The 20,156-nt window shown below is 42.8% G+C and overlaps 1 protein-coding gene across 1 annotated transcript in view; it reads right to left on the bottom strand.

The window, feature by feature from the left end:
• The window catches only part of LOC135205405 (tubulin--tyrosine ligase-like protein 12), a gene marked incomplete in the record, with an annotated part of 315,120 nt that overhangs the window by 69,745 nt on the left and 225,219 nt on the right, over positions 1 to 20,156 (bottom strand). The window contains 2 exon segments of the mRNA XM_064235914.1: positions 131 to 242; positions 730 to 951. Of these exon segments, the coding sequence (XP_064091984.1) occupies positions 131 to 242; positions 730 to 951 (334 nt within the window).

Genomic DNA, 20,156 nt, shown 5'->3' with positions numbered 1-20,156 from the left:
ATCAGCTAGTTTGTTTCTACAATATTGAAGTGTAGTTTTGAAATCAAGACTTAGAAAATCATATAAAGAATAACCTTTCTATATCATATCTGTCAATGCTTCCAGCTAAACTGAATTCTAGTGAGCTTACCTTGGGTCCAGTACTTGGCAAACGTAGAATGTGATTCAAACTGTTAGTAATTGTGTGATCAAGTCCTCGAGCAAGGTTCCAAGGCTTCACTATCCAGTGATTATCTTCACCCCTAGTGAGTAATTAACAAAGCACTTGGCAATACAATAAAGTTCACAAAATTAGCACTGATGTACTCAGTGCAAATTTAAAAAAAAAAGATATGCATGACTAATGATCATTAGAAATTTAAATACAGTAATCCCTCAATTATCTAGATTGACACAAACAAGGCCCTGTTACGTAATGGAAATTTCCAGACATAATAAAAAATCTATTTCCCCATGTGGACTGAATTTCTATGCAATTCTTCATGTACATATGTGGATTTGGCCCTGAAATGCTTTTTGAAGAAAATTTACAAGAACTTTGTTCAGTTACATTACTTTTGAAAAATACATACGATAAAATACTTAGATTTGTACAATCATTATCTTAAGTGGAATAGATTTTTGGGAAATTTTTTACCTAAAATATAATGATTTACCAAAACCACCATATTCTCAAAAAGAAAAAACTTAACTGCAATAACATTCAATGGTGAAACATTAATGTATTACCTTTTTTCTCTCCTCTGAAAATATGAAACAAATTTTGCCAATTCTCTTTTCAGACAGTAAGTCACAGGAAACCACGAGGGGTTTTCAATTTCAGTCTCTCCTTGCTTATTATCTTGCTTGCATGGACGACGACATATAATTGCCAGAAGATCTTTCACTGTTAGCACATGTTCACAGGGAAACTGGTTGATTCTGCGATGAGGAGTATTTTGTCGCAAAGCCCTGTTGGATATAAATATTCAAATAGGTAGTTTATATCTAATTACATAGTCTTAAAGCATTATTAAAAAAATCATTGTATTTTTTCTATAAAAACAAACAAAAGGATAAAAAAAATAAACAATCATCTTGGTTTAATGTTAAAGTCAGATACTGCTCACGCAATATGTTGAATGAATTGGCTTTTAAAGCTAGGAAAACAGTCTTTTTACAGATTGAGAGGCTAAGGGAAAGGATCATCATTACACCCAGTTCAATGTGTTCCTGTGACAGCTTAATTATCATTTGTGTGTTGACTTTTTATTAAAAGGCTGGCCCACTGCCAATAACTGTGGAAAACTGCTGCCTTGCAGGTGGAAATTTTAGTCACAGGCTAGGCCCACCTCCAATAATTGTGGTTGATGACAGCAAGGGCATGCTGTCATTAAAACCCTTTGCCAAACAATAAACCATGACTGAGTTTTAACCGTCAAAGAAGTTAGTGAAAGAGTGGAATATAAGAGCAGGTACGTGGAACGTTAGTATTCTTAACAGGAAAATTGAGGGAGACAGTGGATGTGATGAAGAGGAGGAGGATAGATTTCTTATGTGTGCAGAAGACTAGGTGGAAAGGGAGTGGAACCAGAGAAAAAGGAAATGGGTATAAGCTGTTACAGTGGGTCACTAGAGGGAAGAAACTGAGTTGGAATTATAGTAAATAACAACTGGAAGGAAAAAGTGGTATAAGTAAAGAGAGTAAATAGCAGGCTTTTAAGATTCCAATAATAATAGGGGACAAGGTAGTAAATATAATATCAGCATATGCTCTTCAGATGGGGCACCAAGAGCAAGATAAAGAGTAATTTAGACAAGAATTTGAGGCTGCCATTAGAACAGTGAAAGAGGAGAAACTAATAATAGGAGCTGATATGAATGGCAGGGTGGGAAAGAGAAGAGATGGGCATAAGGAAGTACACGGAGGCCATGGGTTAGGAATTAGAAATGAAGATGGGGATTATTTATTGGATACGGCTCACAGTTTTGAACTGGCCTGTATGACCACATGGTTTGAAAAGTTAGATAAGTACTTGATAACTTATGAAAGTGGAGGAGTACAAAGCCAGATAGATCACATACTGGTTAGAGTAGCCAGCAAAAGCAATGTGACAAACTGCAAAGTGATCTTGGGAGAAGCGTGTGTTAAACAGCATAGGTTGGTGGTGATGGATTTTAAAATAAGAGGTAGGAAACCCAAGAAGAGAAAGGAATGATCTAGAATTAAGATTTGGGACCTTATAGGAGAAAAGAGGGAGCAATTTATTAGGAGGACTGTGAGAAAGAGAAGGCTGGAAAGGGGGAACGCAGAATTTAGACAGAGTAAAAGAGTGGAAAATATCTGTGTAGACATGAGAGAAATATGTGTGGGGGAAGCAGAGGAACTGGTTGGAAGAACTAGTGGATATGGCGTGTCAAGAGGAGAAATGTGATGGTGGAATGGAAAGGTGCAAGAATCATTTAAAAGAAAATCAAAAGCATTTAAGGACTGAAAAGTAAGGAATGCACAGGGGGCAGAGGAAAGGTACAGAGAAGAGGAAAGAGAGGACGGCAGAGCAGTTGAATGAAAGACTAGGAGCTAGAGAGGGAGAAAAGGATATCTATAAGATTTCAAACTTGAGGAAAGGGCAGAAAGGATGTGGGTAAATTGGGTGTCATCAAGGATAGTGATGGAAATATATTGTAAAGGGATGAAGACATTAAGAAGAGATGGTGAGAGTATTTTGAACAACTGTTAAATATTGAAAATGAGATTCAGGAGAGGAAGAGGGACGGTGGATGCCATCTTCACAGTAAGACGGCTACAGGAAAAGAAGCTAGAGGGAAACCAGGAGCAGTATTGTGCATTTATAGATCTAGAGAAAGCATACAATAGAATCCATAGAGAAGTGATGTTTTGGTGTTTGAGGAAAAGGAAAGTCCCAGGAAAGTTGGTTAGGCTGGTCGAGATGATATATAAAAGAACGAGAACAAAAGTAATAACAGCAGTTGGGGAAATGGAAAACTTTGAAGTTAGTGTTGGATTACACCAGGGTCAGCATTAAGCCCATTTTTATTTAGGCTGGTCAAGGATGTGTTAAGTGAAGAGATCAGGAATGAAAAGCTGTGGGAGTTATTGTACTCCAATGATCTGGTGATTACTGCTGAAAATGAGGAGGACCTACAGAGAAGGGTTGGAGAGTGGCAGAAGTCTTTAGAGATGGGTGGCTTAAAGGTGAATATGAATAAAACAGGTTTTCTTGAGCAGTAGGGAAGTTAGAGACAGAATAGTAATACAAGAAAGAAGAGGCTCGATTTAAAACAGGCAGAAAAGTTTAAATACTTAGGATCTACTTAAAGCCAAGAGGGAGGATGTGAGGCTGAAGTTGACAGTAGGATAAAAGATGCATGGGGGGGGTGGAGAGAGGTAGCTGGAGTAGTATGTGAACAGAAAATGCCAGTCAAGTTAAAAGCCAAGATCTATAACACAGTGATAAGACCAGTGTTAATGTGTGGAGTGGAAACATGGGCTCTAAGAAGAAAAGAGGAAGTAAAGCTTGAGAGAACAGAGATGAGAATGCTGAGGTGGATTATGGGAATACTGCTGATTGAGAGATTGGAAAATGATGAAATAAGAAGGGCAGGCTAAATAAAGATTACAGAGGTGTTAAAGAGATTCATGATTGAAATGGTAGGGGCATGTGTTGAGCAAGGAGGGAATGAAGACAGCTTGGGAAGAACCTGTTAGAGGAAGAAAGATCAAGACAGAGACAGAAAATTAGATGGCGAGATAAAGTGACAGACGATATGGAGAGAAGAGGTTTGGTGGAGGATTATGCCTTTGATAGAAGGCAGTGGAGAAGGTGCATCCGGCAACCAACCCCTTAATGTAGGGATAAAGGTGGGAGAGAAGACATTTATTCTCATATATACAAGGCATCAAGGCTGAGTGGTGCAGTGCTTGGATCTTAGCTCATGTTTGCTAGGTCTGTATCACTACAGCCTATTACCCTATAGTTTACCAAGGTGTACATTGGTACTAGTACATATCTGCTACAGTTGAAATTGAAATTGTGTGGTGTCAGTAAGATTAAGTCCACCCCTAAAAACATGATTTCATTATAAAAAAATTTATTTTTGTATATGTAAGTTACCAAGTACATAATTACATAGCTGATTCCACATTGCAAGGCAGTGGGAAAAGCATGGAAATATCTATTCCATAGCATTATTGGTACTGGTAATGATTTTGAAAATAGACAACTTGCTAGCATTATACCAGATGCTTTTTTGTTTCCTTACCTGTTGAGAGAGCTGCTGGTGGTGGTTACTGCCTCTGATTGGCACTTCTCTCAACTAGTAGTGGGCGTGGCAGTAGAGCCAAGGGTCGTGCCTACATTAGTGGGAATTTTGCAGCGGAGGAAGTAAACCGTATGCTAAGAAATTTTTAAAGTTTCCTTGCCCTGGGCATAGACCAGAAAAATACAAATGAACAAAATCACCTGCACCACTGAAATTACGAACTGGAGGGTTCACCAGGAACTTGTATGCCCTGGGCCCCCCAAAAACATAAAACCTTGATTCAAGGCAAGTGGATAGTAAAGGAACACAAAGTTCCCTAAGCTTCTGCCCACAATACCATGCCAGCCACGGATAAAGGTACTAACGTATTGCAGTTTTCAAACACCATCTATATGTCTTGAGGTAATGCGAGGCAAAAACAGACTTATACCTCTAGAAGGTTGACTGTAAAATCAAGGACACTATGGAAATATGCCTAAATGCTAGGCAAGTGACAACTGCCCTAACTTCATAAGCCTCTACTTTTAGAAGAGAAAAGTTGTCCTCTCCAATCTGAGTGTGTGCTTCTGAAATCAACTCTCTCAGAAAAATGATATAGCATTTTTGGAAAGAGGGTGCACTGGGGTTTTCACAGAGCACCAAAGTTGGTTCGAAGGTCCTCTAATCTTCTCTGTCCTGCGAAGCTAGTGTCTTAAGGATCTCACCGGACACAGGAGTCTCTCTTCTTCTTCCAGACCGAACATGACCATGAGATTTTTAATACATGTAATGAAGGAACAAGGCCAAGGTTTGGAAGGGCCTTCATTCTAAGCAAAAAAGTTAGTTAAGGGACTATGACAAAACTGCAACTCCTTGCACAAACCCCACTTTCTTAGCCATGACCTGTAACTAACTGACACTTCTGGCTGTTGCCAGGGCTACTACGAAAAGTGTTCTCTTCCTGAGATTCCTAAAAGATGTATTTTGGAGTGGTTCAAACTGGGAACTTGAAAGCCACTTGAGTATGACATTTAAATTCCAGGCTATATTGGGAGAATTTTCTTGCTTTTCTGTATTAAACAATTTAATAAGGTCAGCAGCGATGTACTGATTGGTGGACAAGTCTAACCCTCTATGTTTAAAAACAGAACTAAGCATCGACTTAGACCCTCTAATTGTAGAGGTTGATAGTTTCCTAACTGACTTTAAGAATAATAGTGCCTACCTGGATCCGGTTAAAAAGCAGATGAAAGCAAGGAATCTTGTGATATCTAGCAACACATGCATAGATCGGGTGAAGAGTGGTCAAGGACCAAGCATCTACCCCAGTATTTCCCAACTCAGGATGACTCAACAAATAGAGGGGAAGCTAGAGGTGGGCAGTATAACGTTAAGATCTCAGGTTTGTAGCTATGAAAAATACAAATTGTCTTAGAAAACCTTCAGTCTTAACAATAGGATAGACTCATACTTGGAGGGAGGTATAAGACATCCTAGACTGGATGGAGCCTACCCACCAGTCCAGCTCTCTCAAAAGAAATAGTTCTTGGAGAGGGACTGAAGCCCATTGAGAAGCTAGATAAACTAATATCTAACCACTCAAAACCTGAGTGACGTACAATGATATATGGGATAACCACTGTATAGGGAACCAAAGAGAAACTTTGACTGTCCAATAACAAACCAAGACACTAGTATTTGTATTACTCCTGACTCCTTGCCAAGGAGTGGAGCCTATACTACCAAATGGGTAAGATATTGTATATTGCACGACCACACTACCAGTATGACTACCTTACTCACCTGTATCAGACCAGTCTAGCAAATGACGTGTCTATTCCTTAAACCACCTGAAGGAAGAAGGAAAGGTACAAGAGAAAGAAGGAGACCAGCCAACTCACTCATTCTCTCATCCACACAATCATCTTAGGTAAGATACAAAGGTGCCCTGTTAAGGGCAACTATGAGTTACACAACCTGTTGGGCAGCCACCACAGGACCCAGGGAAAACGTGCCCATAGATCTGTGGGCAACATCCTTAAGATAGAAGGAGGTGAACATGGACTGGCGTAACCAAGTACCAGCACTCTATGTACAGCCAAGTTCTTTTGAAAGCCAGAGAGGGACCAATACTTCTTTTGAAAGCCAGAGAGGGACCAATACCTCTACACCATGTGCTCTAGCCTGCACAGACGTGGTGGTGGAATCACCAAGAGTCAAGTATGCCTGTCTGATAGCTTCCCGTATGCAAAAAAAGATAGTATTCTTAGACATCTCTTTCTTTGTACAGCCTGTGCTAACAAAAAGTCTGCGGCAGCCTGGTCTAAGGTGCCGAGTCCTTTCAAGATAGCAACGCAGGGCCCGGACAGGGCACAACAAAAGCTCTTGAGCATCACCACCCACAAAGTCAGTCAGTGATGGAATGGAAAACAAAGTGAACCTGTCATCACGCACAGAGGGATTTTGGGTCTTGGCCACGAATTCCAGGACAAATTCGAAGGACACCGACTTCCAACCCCTGGGTTTCTTCACCTCATAACTCAGACCATGGAGCTCTCCTACCCTCTTGGAAGATGCCAAAGCCAAAAGGAAAACTGTCTTGAGCATTAGGTTCCTGTCAGATGAGCGACGCAAGGGCTCATATGGACTCTCAGTTAAGCTCCTAAGCACCAAGGAAACATCTCACGTTGGAGGCTTGAGCTCTCTAGGAGAACTCGACTGCTCAAACCCCTTAACTAGCAGGGAAAGTTCCCAGGAAGAGGAGATGTCGATACCCTTAAGGCGTAACACCAAACTCAGTGCCGCCCTGTAGCCTCTAATAGCAGAAATGGACAAACGTTTCTCGTCTCTGAGGAAGGTTAAAAAGTCTGCTATTTGCTGAATAGAGGTTGCGAGTGGAGAAAAACCCCATTTACGACACCAATCACAGTAGATCGCCCATTTGCCTTGATAAACTGCAGAGGTTGACTTCCTAAGACTGCTGGACATGTGCCCAGCTGTTCTCTGAGAAAAGCCTCTCGCTCGGAGGAGATACTTGATAGCCTCCAACTGTGAAGGGACAGGGATTTTACTGACTGGTGGAACCTTTCCGCACGGGGCTGACACAGGAAATACCGCCAAGGGGGAATCTCCCTCGGAATCTCTGACAACAACGACAGCAGATCTGGAAACCATTCTGCCTGAGGTCACAGCGGGGCTACCAAAGTCATTCTGAGACCCTGTGAACTCATCAGCCTGTTCAGAACCTGACGGATCAAACAAAACGGAGGGAGGGCATACACCTCCAGGTTGTCCCAGGGATGTTGGAATGTGTCTTCTGCCAATGCTAAGGGATCTGGAACCACTGAACAGAACATCTCCAGTTTCCTGTTGTAGCGTGTCGCAAAAAGGTCCAGCATGGGTCTCCCCCAAATCTGGAAAAGCTTGTCTGCCACCACTTGACGAAGGGACCACTCTGTGCCTAAGATCTGATCCCGGTGACTGAGTTTGTCAGCGACCACATTCCGTTTCCCTGGGATATACCTGGCTGAGAGCTCTACCGAATTGCTGATTGCCCACTGGTGAAGCTCAACGGTCAAGGCGTGAAGTTGCTGAGAAACCAGGCCTCCCTGTTTGTTCGCATAAGCTACCACCGTGGTGTTGTCCGACATGAGAACGACAGAATGACCCTCTACCTTCCCCCGAAACTCCTTCAGACCCAGGAAAGCCGCCTTCAACTCCAAGATGTTGATATGTTGCTGCTTATCCTCCAAACTCCAAAAGCCTGAAGCGATGAGGCCGCCTAAGTACGCGCCCCAACCTGCAAGGGAGGCGTCCGAGAACAGAAGGAAGTCCGGTGGGAGAGAACGCAGAGGGACACCCTTCAACAGATTCTGGTCGTCCAACCACCAACGAAGGTCTTCTCTCACTTCCAAAGACTGAGGAACCATAAACGGGAGAGTCCCCCGCCGGAGACCAGAATTCTCCCAGTCTCCATTGCAGAGACCGAAGATGAAGACACCCATGAGGGACCAGCTTCTCCAGGGAAGATAACACTCCCAGAAGAACCTGCCACTGATGAGCTGACTGACGTGACTGACTGGAAGTTGCATGCTACAGCCTGCAACTTCTCCAATCTCTCATCCAACAGGAAAACTTTTGCCACTGTCGTATCGATGACCATGCCCAGGTAGAGAATCCTTTGAGTGGGTACGAGGTTCGACTTTTCCTGGTTGACTAATATACCCAGGTCCAGACAGAGCCGAAGTAGACGATCCCTGTCCTGCAGCAGCTTCTCCCTGGAGACTGCCAAGACTAACCAATCGTCGAGGTACCTCAGCAAACGGATCTCCTGAGCATGGGCCCAACTTGACACAAGAGAGAAGACCCTTGTGAACACTTGAGGGGCTGTCGTCAGCCCGAAGCACAAGACTTTGAACTCGAAGATCTTGCCTGCAAGAAAGAAGCGAAGGAACTTCCTGGACGTGGGATGAACAGGGATTTGGAAGTATGCGTCACTCAAGTCTATCGACAGCATGAAGTCGCCTTCCCTCATAGCTGCCAACACCGAGCGCGGGGTCTCCATCTTGAACCGTGTCTTCCTGATGAAGTGATTCAAGGTGGATAAGTCGATCACAGGCCTCCATCCTCCCGATGCCTTGGGCACCAAGATGTGACTGTACAACCCCGGGGACGGACGCACTACTTCCTCTATCGCATCCTTGTCCAGCATCTTTTGCACTTCCTCCCGAAAAGCCAAGAACTTCAGAGAATCTGGAGGATACATCTTCCTGAGCTGCGGCTTGTCCGACAGGAGGAGAGAAGTCGAATGGCAACAGGTATCCCACCCGAAGGATATTTACCACTCACTTCTTCGCCCCATAACTCTGCCACTTGGCCCAATGGCCAGCCAGGCAACCCCCCCCCACCCGTGGCGCCGGAGAGGGAGAGGCGCCTATCCTACCAACGGCGCCCTTGACCTCTGCCCCTTGGGCCCCTTCTTGGTTTAAAGGAATGAGAGCAAAAGGGGTGTTGATCTTGAGACTTAGGCTGTGTCAAACGGGAAGGCCCTGCCGAACTCGAGGTCCTCAATGGCTTACCAGGCGACGATCTCCTCGACTGCTGCTGGACCGGGGGAGGAGGAGGAGGAGGAGGACGTCTCCGAGGGCGAGACTCTGACTTAGACACGGCTTGGTGCACCAGTCGGTCCTTGGTGTCAAGCCCGGCGCTGGTCTGTCGCATTTTCGAGTTCTGTCCGTGGAAACAAAAATTGTGATGTCAACAGATCTCCGTTCCTCAATGCCAGCAAAGACTCGGTGTCGAGCGATCTCTCCATCCTAGACAAAGCTGCATCCCTCCTAAACAGAAGATTAGCCCATAAATTGGCACTGAGGTGAGCCAAATATGAAAACGCCTTGCCCCCGGACTGCAATAGACTGGCAAGCGAGGCGGGACTCACCAACCCTTCAGGGGACCTGTCAGATGCTATCTTGGCAATCACCACAGACCAGAGGTTCAGCCAAGAAACCGTCTGCAACATGGAGGCCGCCGTAGATTCCAAAGCTGAGGCATCTTGCGGAAACAAGGACGGAGCCACCGATCTCACCTGTTCCAAAGTCAAACCTGGCTTCAGGCGAATGATGTCTGGGTTAAGGTGGCGTGCTAACAAAAATGCAGCATAGTACTTCCTATGTCTTGTGAGAGGCGAGGGTAGTAGTTTGGTAGAGCCCCTAGAGCGAAGTGAACCATTCCCGGTCAGAAACAGAGGCGTTAACCTTCTGCAAGACTGACTGAACGTGCCCCGACAAAGGCAGCTGAAGAGATGATTTGGGGTCCTGAGTAGCTCTCAAGCAAGAAGGAGTGTAAGACGACCGAGCCTGAGTCCTACTTTCCAAATTGTTGAACCCACGAAAGAGATCAACAACTTCTGAAAAGGAAGACAGAAACTCCTGCGTGTCTCCCTCCTCCTGCTCTGGCACTGGAGACCGACGACGAGAAGGGTAAGCTCTTCTAATGCACCTTCTTCACCAAAATTAACAGAATGGTTAGCAGCCAAACAGTCCGAAACCCCTACTAACCTGTCTGGGCTGGGTCCAAGCGTCGGCCTCCGAGACAGACCCACTGTAACACTCGGCACATCACTTACCTACTGATGACTCCAGATGTCCATGAATGGTCATGGCCGTGGCGGCCGTATGAACGTGAGGTGGGGGGGAAACTTGAACACTCGAGATTGACGGAGAATCCCTTATAGTCGAACTCTTGGAAGCGCCAGTGAGAGAGGCAGGCAAACACTCCAGCTGCACCAACTCTTGACAGGTGCCTTTAGATCTTTACGGCGATGAATAGGCCTTGGAGAAGGAGGAGCACTAACATCACATGCACGGGCAGAGGAGGTTGCAAACACACGTTGCGATGTGCAAGGACGGGTTTGCACATTCGAGATATGAGGCCGAGGGCGAAGCAACCCCTGCAGAACACATGCCACTAACACTGCCCGAAACCGCAGCACTCTCGGGAACACGTCCGCATTGTTCCTCCCTCAAAGGTGAAGGAAGGGCAAAGTCCTTACCCTTCCAACGCTTGATATGCCGACGAGGCGTAGAGGGGGATTGATTGATTGATTGTGAGTTATCTGGCGTCACAACTACCAGGGTCACCGACGCCGAATACTTAACCCTTAAACGCCGACTGGACGTATTTTACGTCGACATTTTTTTGTCTCTCGGGTGCCGACTGGACGTTATTTACGTCGACATACAAAAGTTTTTTTAAAAATTCGCGAGGAAAAAAATACTTTTAGGCCTACCAGCCGAAAACTCTTGAATCACGCGCCTTGGGGGATGCTGGGAGTTCACGGATCAAGGTGTTGTTTTGTTTACAATCGTTACGCAGGCGCGCAAGCGCGAATTTCTTTCTTGCCGCACTAAAAAGTATCTGTGACACATCTCTGAAATTATTTCGTCACTTTGACATAATTTTTGTACCATTTTAAATTAGCCGTTACATAGAGTATTATATATGAAAATGTGCGCATTTTTATGTAGAATACAACAAAAAAAATACTCATGATTGTAGCTTTTATCAGTTTTTAAGATTTTTTTCATATAAATAACGATGTGCCAAAATTTCAACCCTTCGGTCAACTTGACTCTACCGAAATGGTCGAAAAACGCAATTGTAAGCTAAAACAAAACTCTTATATTTTAGTAATATTCAATCATTTAACTTAATTTTGCAACTAATTGGAAGTCTCTAGCACAATATTTCGATTTATGGTGAATTTATGAAAAAACTTTTTCCTTACGTCCGCGCGGTAACTCTTCCGAAAATAATATACATGCGATTGTGGTAATGTTAGCACCATTTTAAATTAGCCGTTACATAAAGTTTTATATATGAAAATGTGCGCAATTTCATGCAAAATACAACTAAAAACAACCCATGGTTGTAGCTTTTATCAATTTTGAAATATTTTCATATAAAAAATGATAAGTGACAAATTTTCAACCTTCGGTCAATTTTGACTCTACCGAAATGGTCGAAAAACGCAATTGTAAGCTAAAACGCCTATATTCTAGTAATATTCAAGCATTTTACATTCATTTTGCAACAAATTGGAAGTCTCTAGCACAATATTTCGATTTATGGTGAATTTATGAAAAAAATAACATTTTCTTTACGTCCGCGGCGGTAACTCTTCCGAAAAAATCAATACGTGCGATTGTGGTAATATTTGCACCATTTTAAATTAGCCGTTACATAACGTTTTATATATGAAAATGTGCGCAATTTCATGTATAATACAACAATAAATAGTTGAAGGTTGTAGCTATTCTCATTTTCGAAATATTTGCATATCAATCACGATAAATAGAAAAAAAAAACCACCACATTCGGTCAAATTTGACTCTACCGAAATGGTCGAAAAAACGCAATTGTAAGATAAACTCTTACGTCTAGTAATATTCAGTCATTTATCTTCATCGTGAAACAAATTCGAAGTCTCTAGCACAATATTTAATTTATGGTGAATTTTAAAAAAAAAAAACGTTCCTTCCCTCCCGCGCGCGGATTCCCCGCCACAAATCTCCGAAATGCGTAAGTCCCATTCTCGGAATATTTGCTCCGTTTCATATTAGGCATTTCATAGAGTTTTATATATGAAAATGTGCGCAATTTCATGTAGAATAAAACGAAAAATATTTGAAAGTTTGTAGCTTTTCTTATTTCCGAAATAATTGCATATAAAAAAAATATATATATAAAAAATTCGACATTCGTCAACTTTAGCTCGTCAGATATGGTCGAAAACTGCATTTTTAAGCTAATATTCTTACAGTATAGTAATATTCAATCATTTGTCTTCATTCTGAAACATATTGGAAGTCTCTAGGACAATATTTAGATTTATGGTGAATTTTTGAAAAAAATATGTGTTTACGTAAGCGCGTTACGAATTCATGCATTATTTTGTGATAATATTTTGTCTGTGTTTCTTTTTATCGTTTTACAATGTGTATATATCAAAATGATCGCAAATTTTAGTGCACATTACAACGAAAAAAAAAGTAACTTGTTACCTTCAACCGTTTTGCGCACAGCGCGATTTGAATACAATTATATATGAAATTTCGTTTTTGCGTTATCATATATCGCATTATTTATATATGATAATGATAATTTTTTTCATTTCTGATGGTTGCATACTAAACTTCAAGCAATGACAAAAAAAAGGAGCCAAAATGAACTCTTAATCCTGAAAAAATAAGCGCGCTGTGATTTTTTGAAAAAAATATTTTTTCCGCTTACGCGCTCACTCTCAAACCCCTCCGGCATACGGGAGTCATTTTTTTATTTACCGCTCCGGCGTTTAAGGGTTAATGTGATCTTTTAACTTTTATAATATATTATACAACATTCAAAATACCTTTATCTTTATGAGAGATATATAAATTTGATTTAAAAAATAAAATAAATTTCTGATAAGAATAAAAATAATATTCCAATAAAAAGAATTGTGATTAATCACATAACAGTAAAACTATTAAAAGAAAAAAAATAAAGTATATACTAAGACAGCACAGCTGTCAGATATATTTGAGAAGACCAGCTTCTTTGATAAAAGAGATAATGTTATTAATACATGCGCTTTCTCCCAACAGTTTTGCCATGCTATAATTACCCCCTGCTCCACTACTATAACCTAAAAAACGATTCCTAAGTTCCACCAGACTGGGACACTCAACCAGCAAATGCCTAACGGTTAGTGGAACTAAGCAATCGTCACAGAAGGGCTCATTCTCCCCATCCATCAGATAGCCATGAGTTAAACGCGTATGGCCAATACGTAATCTACACAATACAATCTCCCACTTCCTTGGTATTAGGTCATATTTCCAAGGGTGTGTCTGACTGGTAATTTCTTTCAATTTATTGGGGCCTACTCTGTCCCACTGAAGTAGCCATAAATGCTGGATGGATTTCCATATATATCATAGAATGTATCACGATATGGAACAGGGCATTTTCTTGGTATCAAAGTTTGCGCAGCTGATTTGGCTAGCTTGTCTGCCTCTTCGTTACCAGATAGTTTACATGGGCAGGAACCCAACAAAAAGAAACAATGCTCCCTCTATACTGGTGCAAGAAAATCCACTGCATATCTTCACACCAAGGATTGATCAGTATTAAAGACTTCCAGGGACTGTTCTAGGGCACTTTTGGAGTCAACAAAATATTGTGTTAGCTACACACTGGGAGTGTTGTAATATGTTCCAGTGCTACTAGGATGCCATACAATTCAGCTGTAAAGTTTGAGGCAACAGAAGGAAGTGCACCTCTTCGGTTAAAAGATTCGCTAAAAACTCCATATCCAACGCCAGCACTGGACTTAGAGCCATCAGTAAATATTAAACTTGTATCTACATGCTCTGATACATGCTCTAAAAATATGGCCCTCATTTCCTCATCAGATTTATCCCTCTTTGCTCCACTGAAGTACCTGCAGAATTTCACATCAGGTAACCTCCAGACAGGAGTACTGGAATACACAAAGGGGATAATGGGAAATTTTTTAATATTCGTATCCTCTAAAATTTTTTAAATTCTATAGCTAAAAGGAGTGGGATACCTTGGATGACTTTCGTAAAAACCGTTAAAAATATTTCTATTTGCCACAGCAAATGCCAGAGATTTGGGGAGTCTTTGCACTCTAAACCAGTACCGAAGTAATGATGACTGGCGATAGAGTTCAAGGGGCATCTCTCCTGCATCAACTAGCATACTAGGTATTGGTGACGAACGGAAAGCTCCTGTGGCTATACGAATACCTGAATGATGCACTGAATCTAAAATTTTTAAGTTAGATGAGGAAGCTGAAGAATAAACTTCACAACCATATGACAGCTTTGACAAGATTAAAGATTTATGAAGCTTCAGTAAAAGATTTCTATCAGCTCCCCAACTGGTGTAAGAAAGCACCTTCAAAATGTGTAGAGCTTCTAGGCTCTTTGCTTTTATATGTTTGATATGGGGGACCCAAGTCAATCTACTGTCAAAAACTAGACCTAAGAAGTGTGCTTGTTCTACACATGGGATTCTACGGCCATACAAATATAGGTCTGGATCAGGATGCACTCCTCTGATCCGACAGAAGTGGACAGCAGTAGTCTTGCTTACAGAGATTTTGAAACCCTGTTTCTCAGCCCAACTTACTATTTTATTTATTGTTAATTGTAGCTTTCTTTCTGCTACAGTCATCCGGGTGGCAGCAAAGGATATTGACAAGTCATCCACAAACAGTGTCTTTAAAACCTCTCTTGGAATGACAGCTGCAACACTGTTTATGGGCCAGAGCAAAAAAGAAGTTACACTGAGAACACTACCCTGGGGAACACCTTCTTCTTGGCACCTTTTCTCTGATAAAATACTGCCAACTTAACTTTAAAATACCTACGATGTTAAAAAGGATTTTCACAAATAAAGGTAATTTGCCTCGTAGACCACTATTATGCATAGTCTTCAGAATCCCATGTCTCCAAGCAGTGTCATATGCCTTTCTATATCAAAAAAAACACTGTTCACATGGTGTTGCTTGGAGGCAAAGGCCTCACAGATAGAGGCTTCAAGTTGCAGTAAGATGTCCAGGGTGGAGTGCATTTTTTGAAAAACCACACTGAGAAGGTGTGTTAGAATATTGTTGTGCTCTAGATACCACATCAGTCTTACATTTACCATCCATCAATTTACACAAACAGCAAGTTAAAGCAATGGGCCGGTAACTTGCTGCACAGAGAGGATCTTTTCCAGGCTTAAGGAATGGTAACATGGTAGCTAACTCCCATATGGTAGGGTAGCTGCTTTCATCCCATATTCTATTGATGATACTTATTATAAAAAGTTTTGTGTTCCTTGAAATGTGTTTAAACATTTCATAAGGAATCTCATCTGGACCAGGGGCAGTGTTCTTGCTCCTAGATAAAGCAGAGTCAAATTCCCTTTCAGAAAACGGCATATTATATGATTCAGCTTTCTTTGCTGAAAAGTCAAGTACCTGTGTTCTTCCATCATTCTGAAATTATGTCCTGGGGAACTATCTGATTTCTCAGAGACTCAAGTGAAGTGTTCTGAAAATGTATTACTAACTTCTGTGGCATCTGTGACATGATTATTATTCACTTTAAGTACTGGAGGAGGATTGGGTGTAAAATTACCCTGAATTTTTCTTATTTTCTTCCAAATGCTACAAACTGGTGTTCTGCTGTTAATAGAGGATACATATCCGGCCCATGCTTGTCTTCTGGCAGCTTTCATGGCTTTTCGAAATCGTGCCCTACACTGTTTGTAAATTATGACATTGTCCAAGGTGCGGTGTCTACGGCACCTGGTCAATGATGTCCTTGTAGCACGGTGTAACAGCCTTAAGTCTTCTGACCACCACGGTACTGGCCGTCTCCTGAATAGTCCTTTTGTTCGAGGAATCGAGTGCAGACCTGCAGTATGTAATGTTCCATTGAGTAGATCAATGGCATCATCTACACTTGAGAAATCTTTTGCATTCCCCTCCAACTCACTCAAATCTTTGAATTTTCTCCAATTTGCTTTCTCTAAACACCATCGTGGTGATCTCGGGATAGGTGGACCTTCATTGGTGTCGATCACAATTGGAGAATGGTCACTGGTATGCCAGTCATCACTTGTTCTCCAACTAAAATCAACACTGCAGTTGGAGCTACATATTGAAAGGTCGATGCAGGAGACGGTGCCTGTCTGAATGTGGTAATGGGTAGGTTCTCCAGTATTAAGAAGACCTATATCTTCATTTTCTATTAATGATGCAATCATATTCCCTTTTTGGTTTGATGTTACATCTCCCCACAATGGATGTCTACTGTTGAAGTCACCAAGTAGAAGGAATGGCTCTGGTAGTTGCTGCATCAAGTGTATTAAGTTCTCTTGGGAGACATGGCTATTGGGTGGAATGTAAAGGGAACATATAGTATATTGCCTCCTTAAATTAATTCGTACAGCCACAGCTTGAAGTGGAGTATTTAGTTTTTTACTTTGTAGTGTGGAGCATCTCGACGGATGAGATGGGATCCACCATGATTTCCCACCTCTAAATCAAATTTAGTTCTATAGTGAACATATTCCCTAGGACATGGGGTATATTCACCTAGCATGGTCTCCTGCAAACATATCCCTACAGGAGAGTGCTCATAGATTAAAAGCTTCACTTCCTCATACTTCGCTCGCAGTCCCTGACAGTTCCACTGAATAATGGAAGTGAATTATTCACGTTTAGGACCAACACTGTGGTTCCTTACAAGACTGGGAGAGTTCTTTTTTCTACTAGGGGGAGGCATTTTGATGGAAGGTTTTGTTGGCTTCTTGGGAGAGTTATCGCCTTCGTAGAGCCAACATCTTTTCCTTCAGTGTTTTTGATACTGAAGGGTTTTTTAGTTTCTTCGCTCTCCATCTCTATCGAGATGGAGAGAGCAGAGGTGTTCTCTAAAGAGACCACCTCAAGTGTCTTTGTACTGCTGGCAGTAGCCAGCTCTGCCTCTGATGAGGCAGAAGTACCAGCGAAGACTGGCACCGGGGGACCAGCATCTGCTGGTTTGTCCTCCAAAGAGGAGTTGGCACCAACAGAAGCTGGCACCAGACCCAGCAACCACTGGCCTTTGCCTCCAAAGAGGCAGATGGTGGAGGGTGTATCTCAACTGGCACTTCAATTTTCTTCAATTCCACACTAGGGTCTTTTCTTGTTGGTTCTAGTGAACCTTGTCTTTATAGTCTATCATCAGTTGACTCAGATGATTCAGTTAGCTGTCTTTTTAATGATTCTTTATTTGATTTTCCTTTTGTGCTCTTAACTTGGGTGTTTTTATTTGTCTCTTTCCTTTGGCTTTTTAATTTTTGCTATTACAGTAGCAAACTTAGACTGGGTCTTACAGTCTTTGCTTTGGCTCTCTCTCTTGCTTCCTTAAATGTTGTTCTTTCAATCACTCTAATTGCTTGTATTTCCTTTTCAAGTAAATATATATCACACTGCTGAGATGACGATGCAGCCCTCACCCACAGTGAACACATTTAGGTTCTCTGGTGCACATACCATGCTCATCTTCTCCACAGTTGACACAGACTGCAGGATTTTCTTGCAATTTGGATCGACACGATTGTGGGTGTGTCCAAAATGCTGGTCAATGGAAACACTTCTGGGTCTTGGATGTACTGTTTTACCTTAAACCTATACCAGGCTGCAGAGACATATTCTGGAAGTCTTAAAGCATTAAAGTTATATTAAGGTAGGCTGAGGCATTCTGTTATTATCAACCTTCTTTGACATCCTGTCAACCTTTATTACACCCTGGTCTTTTAATTCTGTTAAAAGTCTCTCCTCAGAGAAAGCCATCAACTGAGGGGCATAAATCAAGCCTTGCTGGAGTTCAGGCTAAAGTGGGGAGTGCACTCAACCGAAATTCCAGCGAAGGTCCGTCTATCCCATCAACTTACTGCTCTCCTCTGGGGATATGCTTTCTACAAGGAGCATATTTCCATTTTGGGCTGTAATTTTTGGCTGTCTGCCACAACATTTCACGATTTCCCTGTGTACTTGAAAAATGTCTATATTGTCACCTTCAAGCCTCAAATTCAGGTATTTGTTAAAGGAATTGGGTACAAAGACCCCAGGAGCTATTTCATAATTTTTATTTTTTCTTCCTGGCATATGGTTCCAGTGTGACAATACTGGAGCCAGATGCTTTTTGTGAGATTTCTTGGAGTATATCTACTCGCATGCTTTGGGTCGTCATCCCGTCCGTCCGCTGTCATTCGGTTCCAGGGGTACTACCCTGATCATAGGGACCAACCATGATTGATGAAGTTCGGGTTCCGTGCACAAGTCCTTTGACAAAAGCATAGGGTCGTCAGCCGAAATAGGGGGGTTGCCATATAACGTGAAAAATATAGTTCATCCAGATATTCCCCATACCCACCATGGAGTCACACTTAGAGGACGGGTCATCCCTTTAATTAGGGTCGTCCTAGGGGTAATTACCGGATATACACCCTATCTCCAGTGCTAAGGCGTCATGATGTCCGTCGAGATCAGACCCGGCACTGAAGATAGGGTTTGACAATAAACTTTCCCCTCGCTCGATCACGTCAGGTACTAGAGTTCTACGGGTGAGATAGCATGCCGTCCATCCTCACCCTCCTTCAAATCCCAAGATTTAGCCTAAACCATGTCCAAAACCAAGCCAATAGTCATCATCGTAGAACCCATACCTTATAGTTGGATCAGCAGCTGGGCCCCAAGGACCAGTGAGAAACCAACCCCACCAGGCATCATGCCCCAACTGCTGGTCCCTAAGCCCCCTACCCACGTCAAGGGGTCAGCATCTAGGGGGCGTAGAGGGGGAAGAGGAAGAGGAAGACAGCACTAGTTTTCTTATGTGCACTCTTCTCGGAAGGTGGGGAGGAAGCAACGCATTTCCTACCCGTCCTCCTAACCGATAAGGCAGCCAACTTCACATCTGATACAGAGTCCAACCTTTGAAGCACTGCCTGGCATATGACCTCAGACTGATGTGCCAGAGAAAGCTCCAAAGACAAGGAAGGGAGATGTTGTGAACTGGGCGGCAGTGATGGCGTCACGGCTAAGCGAGGTGGATCAGAGGAGACGACTGGCGAGAGACGTCATCGATGAGAGCAACATCACAAGCGGCGGTGACGTCACAGCTTCCCCTTGGTGCGAGGGGGAAAGAGACACCACTGGCAGAGGAATACACAAAGATGGACCCCGTGACGTCATCAACGGGGCTGACGCCGCAGCGTCACTCCGACTCAAAAGCAGCGGCAGACACTGGCGGAATAATACAAGATGGCTGACTGCTGCTACCCGGGAAGACGAAACTGGGAGGAGGGGGGACGGCCTGGCCGGACCTGGAAGGGGGAGTGCGAGCCTCCACAAAATGCACTAGCAACCCCTCCAAGGATGGGGTACCCCCTAGCCTAAGTGTCTTCCAAATCACCACCATTTTGGATGCATCCGACACTGGAAGAGAAGAGAATGATGAAAAAACCTCACCCTTCTCGGGAAGCGAAAAAGCTCCCGAGGAAGAGGGGGCTACATTACAAATATTACCCTGGCGACCTCCAGATACTTCCATCGACGAATCAATGGAAGAAAAGGAAGGAGAAGCAGGGACAATGCTACTATGGGGGTTGACTATTGCGGAAGATGAAACATCGGGAATAGTAGCAAAGCCCTCCTAAGTAGGAAGTCGAGACTCTCCGATGTTCCCTCTTGCCATAAAACTTCCTCTACTGCTCCTTAGGCCATGCCCGGCCTTCCGTGTGAGGATTCGTAATATAAAAAAATTCGAACGACACCTACTGCATGTGATGTGAGGGTCGGTCTCCGCTGAAGC

This window comes from Macrobrachium nipponense, chromosome 11, assembly GCF_015104395.2.
Source record: "Macrobrachium nipponense isolate FS-2020 chromosome 11, ASM1510439v2, whole genome shotgun sequence".
Taxonomy (NCBI): Eukaryota; Metazoa; Arthropoda; class Malacostraca; order Decapoda; family Palaemonidae; genus Macrobrachium; species Macrobrachium nipponense.
The sequence above is the reverse complement of the archived record's forward strand: the minus strand, read 5'-3'. Positions and strand labels throughout refer to the sequence as shown.